The sequence below is a fragment of the Phaseolus vulgaris genome, chromosome 2 (assembly GCF_000499845.2).
Source record: "Phaseolus vulgaris cultivar G19833 chromosome 2, P. vulgaris v2.0, whole genome shotgun sequence".
Lineage (NCBI taxonomy): Eukaryota > Viridiplantae > Streptophyta > Magnoliopsida > Fabales > Fabaceae > Phaseolus > Phaseolus vulgaris.
Window position 1 is genome coordinate 298,923 of NC_023758.2, and position 17,859 is coordinate 316,781.

Below are 17,859 nucleotides of genomic sequence, written 5' to 3' on the forward strand. Positions count from 1 at the left end.
ATATATATATATATATATATATATATATATATTTAAAAATTATTTGGAGGAAACTCGTATTAGGTATAACAGTAATAACTGTTTATAACAATCCTAACTGTTTACTTGTATTCCATACTGCACTGGGTACTATTAATATCCAGGCTGCTCTACATGTAAAGCTAAATATCATATACTAAAGTTCTCTCAATCTCTCTCTCTTCTTCCTAATCCTTTCACTTTCCCTCTTTACTCTTTTATGGTATCCAGAGCCAACAAAATGGCCTCATCATCTACCACTGAACCCAATTCTGAAACTTTTTCTGCCAAGCCCGAAGCCCTTCCCCCTCATATCTTTCATACACCAATTCCTCTAAAACTGGTTTCAGAAAACTTCCTTGTCTGGCGGCAGCAAGTTAATGCCACTCTTTGCAGTTTAGATCTTCTTTACTTTCTGGATGGGTCATGCATTCCTCCACGTCTTATTTCTATCGAGGAAGACACTTCTCCAATTGTGAATTTCAAATACATCCAGTATGATCGTCAAGATCAAGCAATCTTGGCCTGGTTACTGGCATCAATGACCGCAGGTGTCCTCACCCAGATGGTTGGTAGGGACACAGCCCAAGTCTGGGAAAAGCTCCAGACCCATTATGCGTCCCAAACCCGTGCTCTAATCAAGAAGCACAAGCAGCAGCTGCGTACACCCAAGAAGGATCGCTCCATCTCTGCCTACCTTGTTGATATCAAGAAAATCGTAGATCAATTGGCTGCTGTGGGTTGTCCCATCTCTATTGAAGATCACATTGAAGTTGTTCTTGATGGGCTGTCTGACGAATACGACCCTTTTATAACTTCTATCACATCCCATCTTGACCCTTACACGGTTGCAAACATTGAAGCACTGCTTCTTGCTCAAGAAAATCGTATTGAACGAAACAAACAATCTGTTGATCACATTCTGCAGGCAAATGTTGCTTCTGTCCCATCCTCCTTCTCTCCCTATCCAGTTCTACACATTCTTCCTCCTTTTTCCGCCCCTCTGGTCACGCCAAACAACGGTTCTACTCTAAACCCCACTTTCAATTATCCAAGAACTTCCCCAAGATATCTTCTACTGCTTCCTCTTCTCGGGTTCAATGTCAAATCTGTGGAAAATATGGGCACACTGCCCTTCACTGTTGGCATAGGTTTGATTCTTTCACTCCATCTCAAGTTATTGCTAATACTGCTCATTTTCCTTCTTCTCTTTGTGATGATGAACCTTCGATCCTCGGGACCCCCAAAAATCTCCATGATCCCCTTTGGTACCCCTCGGGACCCCCAAAAATCATGGCACCAATCTTTCCACAACAACTCCCTACACAGGTTCGGAAAAGGTGGTTGTAGGTAATGGTTTCCAGCTTCCTATTACTTCTATTGGTTCTGCAACTTTTACAGATCTTAATACTCATCATACCTTCTCTTTACACCACCTTCTGCATGTTCCTACTATTTCTAAAAATCTATTAAGTGTTTCCAGGTTCGCCCGTGATATGTTTTCTTTGAGTTTCATGCTGATGTTTGTCTTGTTAAACGTCAGGGAACCATCAAAATATTCAAGTTTAAAGATGGTCTTTATGTGTTTCCCAATCTAGTTCAAACTGCATCATATTCTGCTTACAATATTGCACTCACTACTAGCTCTTCTGCTTATCATTTGTGGCACTCCCGGTTTGGTCATGCCCAACCAAGAGTGATTCATCAAATAATGAAGATGTGTAATATACCCTTTACTGCTAAACATGAATTTTGTGAATCCTGTGTTGTTGGCAAGTCCCATCAGCTTCCTTTTAAAGCTTTTCAAACTATATACACTAAACCTTTACAGCTTGTTTTCATTGACATTTGGGGGCCATCGGCTACCCCTGCCACTAATGGTGTTCCTTATTATATCTCTTTTGTGGATGCTTACACTAGATATGTTTGGTTCTATTTAATTCATGCTAAATCACAAGCTTTCACTGTTTTTAAATCTTTTAAAATATATGTTGAAAAACAAACTGGTTTTCTTTTGTTAAGCATGATAATGCAAAAGAATTTCTCTGTTTTAAATCCTTTTTGCTATCCAATGGCATATCTCATCGTCTAACTTGCCCTCACACTCATGAACAGAATGGTTATGTAGAACGCAAGCATAGACATATTGTTGATATTGGTTTGACTTTACTTACTTGTTCTAAATTACCCATGCATTTCTGGGGCTATGCTTTCACTGTTGTCGTATCCATTATCAATGTTTTACGCACACCTGTTTTAAATAATCAAAGCCCATATTATTTGTTGTTTAACACACAACCTGATTATGTTTTTTACAAAACCTTTGGATGTGCTTGTTATCCTTTGCTTCGCCCATATAATAAACATAAAATGAGTTTTCGTTCATCTTTGTGTGTGTTTCTTGGCTATGCCTCCAATCACAAAGGCTACATGTGTCTCTCTCCCACTGGACGTATGTATATTACTCGTCATGTTACTTTTAATGAATCTGTTTTTCCCTATGCTGATTCTTCTAACCCTTTTTCTTCTGTCTCTCCACCCACAAATAGCCCCTCCGATTCTTCACCTAGTTTAACTGTTTTCCAGTAACCGACTATCTCTGTGTCACAACCAGCTCTTCCTGCCTCACAACCCATCGCCCCTGCTTCTTCACATGACCAACCTGCTTCCTCTGCATCCATATCCTCTCACTCTGATTTGTCTTCCACGGTTTCACCTCCACGACATCCTGCTCCTCTCAACACTCACCCTAGGCTTACACGTGCGAAGGCTGCCTTACTTGGTCCAAGTGCTTTCATTGTTGTCCCTCTGTTGCCTCTTCCAAAATCCACCAAAGAGGCCTTAGATCTTCCCCAATGGCTTGCTGCCATGTAAGAAGAACTTGCTGCTCTAAACACAAACAACACTTGGATTCTCACTACCCTTCCTCCTGGAGTTTAACCCATTGGTTGCAAATGGATTTTCAAAATAAAATACAATGTTGATGGCTTATTTCAGCGCAATAAAGCTCACCTCGTCGCCAAAGGTTTTCATCAGCAATATGGTTTTGACTATTTTGAAACATTCAGTCCTGTGATAAAGCCTGTCACCATCCGTATTATCCTTACTCTAGCTCTTCAATTAAACTGGTCTGTCAATCAAATTGATATTAATAACGCCTTTTTGTATGGTGACCTTGAGGAATCTGTCTACATGAGTCAACCTCCTGGTTTTGAAACTGGTGACTCCAACACTGTTTGCAAACTTACCAAAGCTCTCTATGGGTTGAAGCAAGCACCCAGATCCTGGTTTCACAAACTAAGTACCACTTTGCTTTCTCTTGGTTTTCATCCTACTAAAAGTGACACCTCTCTTTTCCTTCACTTCCACAACAACATTACTATCTTTGTCCTAATCTATGTTAATGATATACTAATCATAGGGAACTCTAACAGTGCCATTCAACGTCTTATTCACTCTCTCAGTCAGCACTTTGCCCTAAAGGACCTTGGGACTCTTCATTACTTTCTCGGGATTGAAGCCACTTGGACGTTGGATGGCGGCTTACATCTATCTCAAACTAAATACAATCAGGATCTCCTTCTTAAAACCAACATGCTCTCTTCCAAGCCTCAACCAACACCCATGCTTTCCACTACTCGTTTAACAATAGCTACCATTGTTGTAAACGATCCTTCATTCTATTGCTCAATGATAGGCTCTCTTCAATATATCCTCATTACTCATCCTGAACTCGCCTATAGTGTCAACAAAGCATACCAGTTCATGAACAACCCTCAGCATCACCACTAGAATGTTGTTAAACGTATTCTCCATTACCTAGCTGGCACTACCACTCATGGTCTTCATTTTCGGCGCCCTTCTCAACTCACTCTCAATGCCTTTGCTGATGCTGATTGGGGTTCTGATCTTGATGATAGGAAATCTACCTCCGGCCTTGTTGTCTTTCTCGGCTCAAATCCTATTGCTTGGCTTTCATTGCTGCTACGCTTGCTGAACTCAAATGAATCCAGAATCTGCTCACTGAACTTCGTCTTCCTCCTACTCTACCCACCATTCGCTCGGATAACCTTGGCGCTGTTCTTCTGGCATCCAATCCTATTATGCACTCCAAGACCAAACACTTTGAGCTTGACCTCCATTTTGTTCGTGATGCTATTCAATAAAAGCAACTGCATCTTCTACATGTCCCTACCACTTTGCAGATCGCGGATGTTTTCACGAAACCTTTAAATGCTGGCCCTTTTTCAGCCTTCTCACATAAATTAATGGTGTATCCTAAACCATCAATTTAAGGGGGGATATTAGGTATAATAGTAATAACTGTTTATAACAGTCCTAACTGTTACTTGTATTCCATACTGCACTAGGTATTATTAACACCCAGGCTGCTCTACATGTAAAGCTGAATATCATATACTAAAGTTCTCTCAATCTCTCTCTTTTCCTAATCCTTTCACTCTCCCTCTTTACTCTTTTAACTCGAATAAGTCTATAGCAAGATGCATTTGTAATATTGCTTACAATTGTGATTTGTATAAGGTTACTAATAAATATAAAAGTCATTAATGTGTTATGTTTTACTATTACTTATTGTTAGAGACTGAAATCTACACTAACTTGATGTTATGTTAGTAATATTTTTTATGAATCCTCCTCTTGGTCTTGCTCTTCCAAATCAAAATCAAGTTTGCAAACAAACTAAATCATGACCTAAAAAGGTATTAGATAATGATTTTTTAAACTATTTCTTTTTCTCATTTCAATTGGTTTTATATACTCTAACTTTGATAACTCTTTCATTAAGAAAAATAAAAATATTTTTACTATTCTTATTGTGTATGTAGATAGGAGATTCTCGATATTACTTTCTAACAAAATTTTCAGAATCAAGGATCTTTACCAACTTAAGTATTTCCTTGATCTTGAAGTGCCTTGGTCCAAAGAAGTTATACCTCTTTGTCAAAGAAAATATGCTTTGAATATTCTTAAAGATCCTACAAAGCTCTACACCCCATAGGTGATCTGAAACCCTTGTTCGAATGCAAAGTTCCTCTTCCAAATCTTAATTCATACTCACTGAAAGATTACTATATCTCACAATACTAAGGTGTATTTTTGTAGACTTTGACATAAATGATCTAACAAATATGAGCCTCATGTCCAAAATATCAAACTCTTGTTACCTATAATGGATAAGTTATTTATTTGTGATCTACATTGTTTCCAACATCATTCTTGTCCTTTATTGCGATAACCAAACAACTCGTCATATTGCTTCTAACCTTATTTTCCATGAACACACCGAACACATTGACATAAATTATCATGTGATAAAAAAAAATTCACAAGTTATTTTCCTTCATCTTCCATTCCCTAAAAAAATTGTTGATATTTTTATTAAATCTTTAAACCACATTGCCTTCAAAACCATATATGCAAACTTGGCATAATGCATATATTTCATCAAGTTTGAAGGGGATATTATGATACATATTTGTTATATTAGATTTAGTTAATCTGTCTAGCTGGTTTGCCAAACGGTTTAATGAATATTGTTTAATTAGATCATCTGATGCGTACTTCATGTAAATAATGTCTAACAAAATCATTTAGTAAAACCACATTTAATAAAACCGTCTAATATCTAGTAAGAATGGTATTACTCAATGATCCCTACTTGACTTTTATATAAGGATTATCTTATGCAAGTTAATGAAATTTTGTTCCATTCTTAGTACCCTTCTACGAATTTCATGAATTGTAGTCTACCTAATATAGAAAAATAGTTTATAGTATCTTCTTACTGTTTTACATAATATACTATATTCAATGACATAGCAAACTAAAGGTGAAGGTGGTGTATCATATCACACTTGCTTCATTCGATCAACCACACTATATACCTTCTATTCTACCTTTTAGCATCTTCTTTTATATCAACATGTGCCAACTTGTATTATTGTTTTAAACATAGATTTCATTCCATGCAAACCATAAGGTCCAATAAATTTTTTCAATAACTTTTATTCTAATAAATTTCAAACTACGTCCAAATACATTAATTTTGGTGTTTTGATTATTTTAATATATGCAACATGATTTATCTAATTCAAGTGGAAGCATGTCTTTTTTTTCTTCTTATAATAATAAAAAATAAAATAATTATTAAAATAAAAACTATCATCAAAATTATAAAAAAACGTGAACACTTGTAAAAATAGATTATTGTATTAACTTCTATGATTATTGTGGGTAGTTAATTAAGATCGAAAAGGAAAGACGAGAGGCAATAAAATAATAATTATGAAACATAAAAAGTCAAATTAAAAGAATTTTTGTAAAAAAAATATATAAAGAGAATTAAAGAAAAAAAAAATGATCCTAAGAATGAAATCAAGAAAAAAAAAAGGCTATACACAATTTATTGTGCACACAGTTGAACAATTAAACTAGCAAAATATATTGGAATGACATCTTAAATAGGCGAATCTTTAAAATTGTGAAGCTTACGTTTGCTGCCTTCTTCAGCCTCTGGACCTTGAAGAAATGAAAACGGAGGTTATTGTGATGGCAACTGACAGTGAGGGTCATCACGGATTCTCTTGGGCTTCCAGTCGGATTCTTCCTTGCTTTGTCGTAGTGCAACAAAATGCAAAGCATCACTCTGTACTTGATATATATGACAGGACCATGGATATGAATCAGATGCAGACCAAACCTTCAAATCTTCAAATTCTGTTTCCTCAATCAGTGACTCTGCCACACAGTACACAAGATCAGGCTCTGGTTCCGAATGACCAGCAACGGCAACACATCCAGGAGCCACAAATCCATCTGGAGCCCGTGGTTGCCAAATTGATACCGGAGCAACGTAATCTTCCGAGCAATTTCGCCACACCTGCCGAGGGTGAAACCATTCTTAGGTGATAAGGCATAAAATCTCTGATCCACTCAAATAATCACAATTACCACTAGTGCAGGCATTGTCTAAGGAGTACTAAGCACCAACTGATACTGAATATAATTTAAAGATTAAGGATAACATTATACACTATTAGCTGAGAATCTTTATTCTAAAAACATCTCTGCTACAGACATGAAACATATGTGCCGTAGAGGTGAAATAATTCTTTCAACCCTTCAGGACACGGTTCATTTTGTTTTTCCCCTAATATTTTTTCACAATGGAAAAAGCTCAAACAAGCCTTGAATGAAATGACAGTATTCTTCCTTAAAATCTAAGTCGACTGAAATTATATGGCTATCTAATATCATTCTGGTACAAGGGTTCTACATCTGAAATGAAATGTATTACTCTTCTGCTATTCCGATTATGCCAGTTTGAGTAGGTAGTCATGGGAGTGGAAGAAAGTTTGAAACAGATTGACTTGAACTTGCTTACAAATTTGGCTACTAGTGATTAAAAACAATGCAGACAGGAATTCGAGAGAGAACTTGACCGAGCACTTAATCGAATTGTAATCACCTCTTCTGAATACAATGATCTCTATCTATAGAATAACGAGTAACTAACTGACCTCTAACAAAATACAGAGCTTTAAGATAGTAACATACCATTCTTGATCTTTTATGATTAGAGATATAGTCAAATTATAATATATAATATATAAGTATGTGTAGTTCTGTAAAGTTGAGTTATGTCTAAAACTCACTTTCAAAAAGACAAACAAATCTATATTTATTGTGCAGAAGAGAATAGAGTCAATGAAAATTTGCCTCATATTTACGTTGATTTTAAATGGTTGGAATAAGAAAAGCATTAATCTTCTTCCCAAATGACATGTGAAACTTAATTTGCTATAGTATGTGTTGAATGTAACCGGCTTAGCCCATAATTTATATTGTTCAATTTGTTATAGTATTGCTCTGATACCATATTACGAAGTGGACTAAGCCTAACTCAACCCCATAAAACCAGCTCATAGGGTTGAGGTTTGCACCCACTTATATACAATGAAAGGCTCTAATCTCTAGTCGATGTGGGATCTCCAACACACCCCCCTCACGCCGAGACTGCCAACTCGTGCGTGGGACTATATATTTTGGGTGGTCCGATAGCGGCCCGATAGCGAGCGGCACGATAGGCCCAACACAAACACTCGCTAGGATAGGCTCGAAATGGCTCTGATACCAAGTGGAAAGAAATAGATGAAATATATTTCTGAGATTTCTTACAAATGTGATTACAGTCTCTATTTATAAACGGTTTTACAACCTAAGTAAGGAAAGAAATAATAGGTAATGAAAGCAAGAAATAATGGGTGTTTAAAGCTGTACAAATCAAATCACTAACAAATCTGTCCTAATAAATATAAAATGGAATATGCACTTAACTATAACATAATTCTCCTGATTATGCAACCGTTCAATTATTATGTTATTGATTTTGTTATTATTTTCATCTATAAATAAAGACTCCTGTGTGTATTTTACACAGGATATTTTCTTTTCTTCATTCTTAACATGGTATCCATAGCTTAGGGTTAGGATTCAAATTTTTTTTTGGTGAACCCACTATTTGTATATTGAAATACATTAAAGGTTCTCCTGGAAAAGGCTTCACAATAACCATACTAGAGTTGTATGTTATTTAGATGCTAATTACGCAGGATCTCCGTTTGATAGAAGATCTACTTCTAGTTGTCTTTGATCCTCCTATTATGTCCAGTGGGCCTGCAAATTCTCCTCCTCCTCCACCTCTTCAAGTTTACCATTGTTCCCATCATCCACAGGATGACTCTCTTCTAGTTCCAGATCCTCTGTCTCTTCCGGCTTCGATAGTTGAACCTGATATTCCCATTGCCCTCTATAAAGGTATGCATTCTACCCTTAATCCATATTATAATGTTTTAAGCTACCATCGACTATGTCAATCTTTTTACATTTGCCTTTCATCTATTTCTTCTGTGTCCATTCCAAAGTCTGTAGGTGATGCCTTAGCTCATCCTGGTTGGCGTCAAGCCATGCTTGATGAAATGAGTGCACTTCAGAATAATGGAACTTGAGACCTCGTTCCTTTACCTTATGGAAATCTGTTGTTGGTTGCAAGTGGGTCTTTGCTATTAAAATTGGTTTTAATGATATTATTGATCGTCTCAAAGCTCGTCTTATGGTCAAGGGTTATATCCAAATTTTTGGTTTAGACTATGGTGATACTTTTTCTCCAATAGCAAAGATGACTTCAGTTCGCTTATTTATAGCCATGGATGGTCTTCAACAATGCCCTCTTTATCAACTGAATGTCAAAAACGCCTTTCTTAATGGGAATTTGCAGGAAGAAATTTATATGGAGCAACCACTCGGCTTTGTTGTTCAGGGGGAGTCTTTTGGATTGGTATGTCGTTTGCACAAATCCTTATATGGTCTTAAGCAGTCTCCTAAGGCTTGGTTTGGAAAATTTAGCAAAGTTGTTCAATAGTTTGGTATGACTCGCAGTGAAGTAGATCATTCGGTTTTTTACCATCACTCGAGTGTTGGCTGTATCTATCTTGTAGTATATGTTGATGACATTGTTCTTACACACAGTGATCACCATGACATCTTACAGGTAAAACAACACCTTTGTCAACACTTTGTGACCAAAGAACTTGGCAAACTATTTATTTCTTAGGGATTGAGGTAGCATAATCAAACAATGGTATTGTTATTTCTCAGAGGAAGTATGCATTGGATATTTCGAAGAAAACTAGAAAAATCTGTTAAGACACCTATGGATCATAATGTCAAACTCTTACCTAGTTAGCCTTTCTCAGATCCTGAGAAGTACAGAAGATTAGTTGGAAAATTGAACTATCTTACTATCACTCGTCCAAATATTTCATTTGCTGTTAGTGTGGTGAGTCAATTCCTTAATTCACCATGTGTTGATCATTGGAATGCAGTCATATGTATATTGAAATACATTAAAGGTTCTCCTGGAAAAGACTTGCTATATGGTCACAATAATCATACTAAAGTTGTATGTTACTCAGATGCTGATTGGGCAGGGTCTCTGTCTGATAGAAGATCTACTTCCGGATATTGTGTTTATATTGGTGATAATTTAATTTATTGAAAGAGTAAAAAACAAAATGTTGTCGTAAGATCTAGTGCTGAAGCGGAATATAGAGCTATGACTTCAACTACTTGTGAACTTATTTGACTTAAACAGTTACTCAAAGAAATGCAATTTGGAGAAGTCAATCAAATGACACTCATATGTGATAATCAAGCTTCTCTTCATATTAGCTTAAATTTCGTCTTTCATGAAAGGATCAAACATATTGAGATTGATTGTCATTTCATTCGAGAAAAGATTGTGTCTGGAGACATCAATACTGAATTGATTATATGTGCATAGAATTGATTATATATGTAACAAGCTTGATACATATGATTTATATGCACCAACCTGAGGGAGAGTGTTGAATGTAATAGGCTTAACCCATAGTTTATATTATTCTGTTATTATGTTATTATTCTCATTTATAAATAAAGACCCCTATGTGTGTATTTTACACAAGGGATATCAATCCTATATTTATGTTCTTCATTCTTAACCGTATGGATGTTAACTTGTACTCTTAACAATAGTTTAACCTTACCAAGTCATATCCCATCGGGAGAGCAAAAAGTCCATCAATCTTGCGGTACACAGCAGCCACATTTGGAGGATGGAGACTAACACGAGCAATATCCCCAATATATATATAGCTGGAAAAGTAATTAACTTGACATTATAAACATGTACAATAAGTGTGGCATAAAGGCATGCCCTTTCAAATTTAATTAATTCCCAAGTATGCATTTCATAAACGCAGGAAAACAGTTGTCATCAGAATAATTCATGTTTGCAGCAACTCCGAAGTGGATGAATCATGAACATAGTCAACAGAAATTAGAGTACATCCCTGATCTTTCTTAATTTTTAGGAAGAAATAGTGAACTTAACTAGGTCATGCGAAATCAAATTGGAATAAAGCATTGGCCATGAACACTACTAAACTTTTCAGAAAATTCAGAATGTGAAGATAACTTACGATACACAACCATTCTGGTAGGACCAAATTCATGCTAAGATAAAAATACCATGCAATCTTAGACTAAGATAGGTGAATGATAGGAAAACACATAAAACTTTAAATGGAAAGCATATGCGAACTGATGTTTCACAAAATTGTTTAAAAAAATTAGTGTAGAACAGATAATGCAAGTCCAACCTATAAGATTCCTACGACATACACAAAAATAACCCATACATTCAAGCAATAGGAAAATATTTTTGGTACTGAAGTTAACAAGCTTATTGAACAAATACATTAATTAAATTAAACTATTAAGGCAAGGAGTGCGGTAATGATAATGCTAAGTTTAGATATGAAAAGGAGCATGTTTAGTATATTATGATTTTATATAAACTATTACATATCCAAACTATTACGTTTTAGTATTCCTTTATCCTCCTTTTCATCATCTTTTTACTTTTCTTCTACATGAAAATGTCCATTCTTAATTACTACGTTAATAAACTTGAAATACATCAAATAAGATATTTGATAACCGGTAAAGAAAAACCATCCCATGAAAAAGCTAAACAAGATGAGTTAAGCTTTCATATTTCAAAATAAGCCAAGTTAAAGATTTAAATTTGATTTGTCTGAATAAATAAAAGCCTAGTTTGAGCTTCAAATGCTCAGTTTGCTTGTAGAGAAGATTTAGCTAAGTCCAATATTGAACAGCTGTAGAGAAGAATGATAATTACCCATCAGGACACACAGGCCTCCAAATGCTACATATTCTTCCATCTTGTGAAATCTGAGAACATAAAATGCATGTTACATTTAACACCATTGGTTCAGTTTAAGAACCTCATGCCCAGTGCACAAACAACTTTAGCAAGAAATGAGTAAAGGACCTGTTTCCTGCTGCATAATGAACATCGACCATTGTATTCTTGTTCGCTGCTCCAGATCTTTGAGAAAGTAATGTTGTGTCTCACAAATCGCCTATCATCAGATGCAGTACTGTTTGATGAAATCTCTCTAGAACTAATAATGGCCTTACTATTAGGGGTCCGTGATTCTCTGCTATCCACTTCAGTCCAGGAAAAATACACTTGTCTCTGACTTGAAGGAACCTAGAAGTGAAATTCTATTAAAACTCTGTTCCTTTTGAAGAAATGAACCAGGTTGTGAATACCACTTACCTTTAGAATGAAGCTTTTCATGTTAGACTGATATGCCTTCCATGTTCTACGCACCACTGAACATATCTTAGTAGCTTGGGGTTCTCTTCCTTCAAACACTTCCACACTATCGCATTTTATCACTCGCACAAAATTTTCAGATCTCCGAAAATGTTTCAGATGGAGGATCAAGAAAGAAGGTTGGGAACTGCCTGCTTTAGCCAGCTCCAGCGCCATCAACTCATCCCAGGGTACATCCCAAATAATCTTGCAAGGTCTTTTATCCATTTTGTCAGGAGCAAGACACTAGACAAAAACAGAAAAGACAAATGAGTTATTTTCTATAAGAGAAACATAACCCCAATCCCAAAGACTAACCTGCAGTTGAGTTATTTCCCTAAAAGAAGCATAATCCATAATCCCTAATCCCTATGACTATGTTTGACTAACCTGCAAAAGCATGACTCGTTTATTGGTTACCAAAACAATTTTCTGATGAGGCACAGTAAAATGCTCTTCATAATAATCAGACAAAGCAAATTTTGAAGGTTCCTTGAAAATCTCAGTACATCCAAATTGTCGACTGGCCTCTCCAAGGTAAAGCACCATCTGGACCCAGCAAATAAATGGAGAAAAGAAAACATAAATAAGGCATTGCATACATATCATTCACACAATTTGCCAACTGACAGACATAAGAGTTTACAAACAACAACAAAAGCATTCAGAAAGCTTGCTTGGTTGCACGTCATAATCAAATCTTTCCAGTGACTACAGATACTCATTTTTCCAAGTAATAAATATTGTTGGATGATAAAATAAATAAAATAAAAGTATGACTCGTACCCATTCTATACAAATAATTATTAGCAACAAATGGAAACCCCCCCCTCCTTAAAATAATTCTCACTGTTGGATGAAATTCACATCAACTATATCTTGTTGGAGAAAATACATTTATTAGTGCTTAATGGTTTAATTGATATAATTAAGGATTTTGAGTACACCCAAAATAAAGGGTACTGTTTTCTTTTCATAGTGTTGTTCATAAACAGGGGTATAAGGTCAGTATTTTGCATTACAATAACTATATATGCAAGAGTATCCATAAGAGTATTTTAGGATCATTGAGTTAGTATTTTGTACCACATCATTACACACTATCAAATACTTATACCGAGTGAGTATTCACTTTTATCTCTTTCTACTTTGGCCTACCTATATGACCTATAATTTCAAGCTCATTAGGGAAATTTATTTTCTTGCATCCATCTATTCCTTTGTCACCTTTTCCTTCTAATACCTAAAATATCAATTATATTATTATTAAGGGGTAAAAGACTTTTCTATCTAACACGTAAAGTTTTGATTATATTATTGAGGTCAAAACCATTCAAAAATCTTTCTAGAGGTTACATGGTAAAGCTTTAAAAGTAGTATCATGACACATAAATCTTATAAATCTGATGTATCTTGCAATAATGCAATCATATTATTTTTTCTAAATTTGAGATGGTAATTAGAGCTCCTGATATTTAGGAGTCTTTAACTGTGCAAACTTAATCCTAGTATATGTGTGTGTGTGTGTATATATATATATATATATGTATGATGTATCTTAGAGTAATGCAATCACATTATTTTCCTAAAGTTGAGATGGTAGCAGAGATTCTGATCTTTAGGCATCTAATTGTTCTAACTTATCCTAATACATAGTGTTGGAGATCCCACATCGACTAGAGATTAGAGCCGTTCATAGTATATAAGTGGGTGCAAACCTCACCCCATTGAGCCGGTTTTATGGGGTTGAGTTAGGCTTAAAGTCCACTTCGTAACATGGTATCAGAGCCATTTTCGAGCCTATCCTAACGAGTGTTTGTGTTGGACCTATCGTGCCACCCGCTATCGGGCCGCTATCGGACCACCCATAATATATAGTCCCACGCACGAGTTGGCAGTCTCGGCGTGAGGGGGGTGTGTTGGAGATCCCACATCGACTAGAGATTAGAGCCGTTCATAGTATATAAGTGGGTGCAAACCTCACCCCATTGAGCCGGTTTTATGGGGTTGAGTTAGGCTTAAAGTCCACTTCGTAACACATAGCCTTCATTGTTGTGCGACTCACATCCTTGTTGTAGCCTTCACGGTATATGATTCTAATCTTCCTCCCTCTTTTTGCCTTGATTTTACCTACTTTTGATGGCTGAAATGAAAAAACTGGGAACAAGTCCCAAAATGCTGGAGAATTGCAAAAATGATCATTTTGCTTATTCATCAAATGGAAAGAATTATCTCACAACTCTTTAAGACCACATTGAAGAGAGAAGGAAAGGTCAATCACCTGACTGATGATTTTCACATTGCAAAGGGTATTGGAGACTTGAACTCATTTACTTATCTCACACTAGGCTAGACATTGCCTTTGTTGTGAGTCTAATTAGCTAATTTATGTACCAACCAACGGAAACACATTTACAAGCTACCCTTTGAATTGTCTAGTAAAAGGAAGGGATACCAGGGAGAGGGATTTTATTAAAAAAAATATAGTAAGTCTCGAGGCACATACAAATGTTGATTATGTGGTGTTAGTCATGAATACAAGGTCAACTACTGAAAGGGGGAAACCTAGTGACTAAAAACAAAAAACAAAGCATGGTAGTCAAATCTAGCACTAAAGCAAAATTCTAAGTCATGGTGCAAGGAGTATGTAAAATTTCATGGCTGAAGATTATATTGGAAGATTTGAAGATAAGGTGGGAGGAACCTGAGGTTATATTGTGACAATAAATTTGCAATTAGTATAGCCCACAACAAAATGTGGAATGGTAGAACTAAATATATCAAGGTGGACAGACTTGAACATATACTCAAAATTACCAAGGGGCTAAACAACAATAGCTTTGAAAGAATTATGTCCAAGCCGACAATGGAGAAATTTATTTATCAGCTTGAGGGAGTGTGTCAAAATTGGGTTGCATTTTTGGAAGAATTTTAGGAAGTTTTATATTAGCCTCGCTATATTTTTATTCTTTATCATTACTGTATCTCGCTATTAATACTATGCATCTATATTTAGAAACAACCCTATAATCACATGGATTTGTCCTCTAGAATAAGCTATCCTAATTCCCAAAATAATCAGCAGCAGGCTCATTTATATATACAAATCTGATGTATCCCATAATAATGCAATCATATTATTTCTCCTAAATTTGTGGGTATAATACAAACATAACTCACTCAAATAGTTTAAATGAGCTCAAATGTGTTGTCCGCTGTTTTCCCCCTACTTGCAGAAAAAATAGAAAACCACTTCAAATGTTTCAGTGTACTTGTGGAGATGCATTTAATTAACATACCTGCCCTATAGCCTGTCTTTCACAATATTCTCTCAGTACCCCATCAGAATGTACAGCCCGAGGATTTCTAATTCTGTGGAATGCAATCTTGCTGTTGAAAACCTCAAAACATTTGGAACAACTTGCACCAATTCCATCAACAGTCAAAGAGAAAAAATCAAGGGCCCCGCTTACTGGTTGCACAATGAAACCTAAAAAGGCACGTCCAAGCCCATGAGCCAATCCTAGGAGACCATTTTGTCGAGCACTCTCAACAGGCTTTCTCACTACACCGGAGACACCAAAGGCAACACCTTGGGCAAGAGCTTCTGTTCCTTGAATGATCCCATCCCCGACCCCAGTGATTCTCCTTGATCTTACCTGTGTTCAAGTGATAAAGCATAACAGATATATCATTTTAATCAGAGGTGGAATCAACAATCTTCAGAATAATTAGGAAAAAAATTAGGATACATTCCAGGAAAATAAAACTTGCATCAAAGAGAAACAAATGACAGGATCTTGTAAATTTGTTAGTAGAAACAAACAATAATTAAGTGTTACCTGCTTTGCACGTAATTGTAGAAATTGCCCATCCGTAGATAGCTCAGCAAACCCTCTGCTAAGAGAAGCCAATGTTGAACTTGTCATACCTAGTACATTCACTGAAAATATTAAATGTAAAGGATTATGAATCAAATCTCTCCAAATACGATTCCCAATAGCTGAAACAATTGAACTTTTCCGCATGAATCTGTCTCTGTGCATCACCCTCCTTAGATGCACCTAAAACAATATGTCAGTGTTAAAAACCTAGTTATCACAACATTTTATTGGTCAAGATTATTCCACTTTGGTAAAGGAAAATGTAACAAAACTAGAAAATTCTATAGCCCAGGTGCATTCAAGCATTCACAATTGTATAAAGAACTAGCAAACAACACGAGTACACCCAATTCTTGCAACACAGAAAAGTAAACCGCTTCTATTTAGAATCAGGAGTAATTTCAAGCATGTAAGCAGGCTTGACATCATTCCTTGCGTACACTCTTGTTATATTGATGCTTCTTTGTTCTACCTTGCTTTTCATGTTTTGAAAGATACACTACCCTTGTTCTAATTGTAGCATTTTTAACATACTTTTATCATAAATTATGTGCAGGCCATGTCCAATAATGTGGGAGAGTGAGTGAGTGTGCTTCCAGCTTCTTTTTTTTGAATGAAAACTAGATATGCAAAAACATCACTATATAGATTGCATTCCCAACTAGGTTGACACTTCAAACTATATCAATCATTTACAGCATACTTTAAATGTATTACAAAATAAGATAATAAAAGGTATACAAACTAAGTGGGGGGAGTATATCAAAACCAAGAGTGTACTTTCAGCTTGAGTGGCCTGTTTATTGAAATATGTCTCTTTCGGACTCATGGTCCACTTTCTTAGACCCTTTTATTTGTTTCTAGCCCACTAATGTAGGGGTTTTTCTAATATATATAAAAAGGAACTAAATGGTTAGGGAATACATGGTTGAGGTATCGTATCAGGACAAAAATGGTATGCATCATATATAAAGTCAGATTGCTGATAAAGACCCAAATACGCTTGAAAGTTGAAACAACCTGGCAGATATATGAAACTTTATTCATCCAACTCTACAACACACTATCACAAGTATGAAGTAGGGCAACATAAGGTCATAGAATTTAAAAGGAAAGGATAATATACTACATATGCTTATTGAATTTGAATGTAATTACGTCTCTGTGTGTCTATGTGTACAGTATATCAAATAGCTCACCTGGATCTTGAAGGCATTTCCAACAGCTGAGAGTATAGGACTCCATATGCCCAGGACCCCATGAGGTCTTTGCCCTGGAGCAGTCTCTAGTGAAAACTTCAACCTTACTTCTGAAACATCTATTAGGCTGCAAAATTAACGGGATCAAATAATAAAATCACATTCTTTTCAAACAAAATCACAACATATTAACATGTAACTATCTGGGTAAACTGACCAGTCTTCATTGAACAAATTTTGGGCATAAGAAGTGCACAACAGCAGATGTTGGCTGTATTTGAGTAATCCTAATTACCTAGGAATCGGCAATAGGATTTGAAGACCAAAAACCTAATAATATATCAGTTTATTACCCTTCAAATTAGTTTTCTTTTAACACCCCCTGTCTCCCCAATTAAGTTAAGATGCAGCTATATTTGCAGTTGTTTATTCCCAGAGATGAAGTAAGAAAGTAGAATGTGTTCAACTGGGTGAGGGAGAAAATCCTCCGAAATGAAAGAAAAGAGATTAT

General features: G+C 35.9%; 2 protein-coding genes across 2 annotated transcripts in view; one reads left to right on the top strand and one right to left on the bottom strand.

The window, feature by feature from the left end:
* Positions 1–259: 259 nt before the first annotated feature.
* Positions 260–3,810, top strand: LOC137809852 (uncharacterized). Its single transcript, XM_068610916.1, has 5 exons — positions 260–1,169; positions 1,348–1,463; positions 1,562–1,898; positions 2,633–2,888; positions 3,087–3,810. Exons 1-5 carry the CDS (start codon positions 260–262, stop codon positions 3,808–3,810), a joined length of 2,343 nt encoding a protein of 780 aa, XP_068467017.1.
* Positions 3,811–6,302: 2,492 nt separating this feature from the next.
* Positions 6,303–17,859, bottom strand: part of LOC137809959 (uncharacterized) — a 74,629-nt gene continuing 63,072 nt past the window's right edge. The window contains exons 55-63 of the mRNA XM_068611028.1: positions 17,349–17,475; positions 16,108–16,329; positions 15,565–15,924; positions 12,656–12,814; positions 12,227–12,511; positions 11,936–12,157; positions 11,783–11,835; positions 10,626–10,734; positions 6,303–6,919 (exon numbers count right to left, since the gene is read on the bottom strand). Coding sequence (XP_068467129.1) covers positions 6,581–6,919; positions 10,626–10,734; positions 11,783–11,835; positions 11,936–12,157; positions 12,227–12,511; positions 12,656–12,814; positions 15,565–15,924; positions 16,108–16,329; positions 17,349–17,475 — 1,876 coding nt within the window. The 3' untranslated portion in view covers positions 6,303–6,580. The remainder of the gene's footprint in view (positions 6,920–10,625; positions 10,735–11,782; positions 11,836–11,935; positions 12,158–12,226; positions 12,512–12,655; positions 12,815–15,564; positions 15,925–16,107; positions 16,330–17,348; positions 17,476–17,859) is intronic.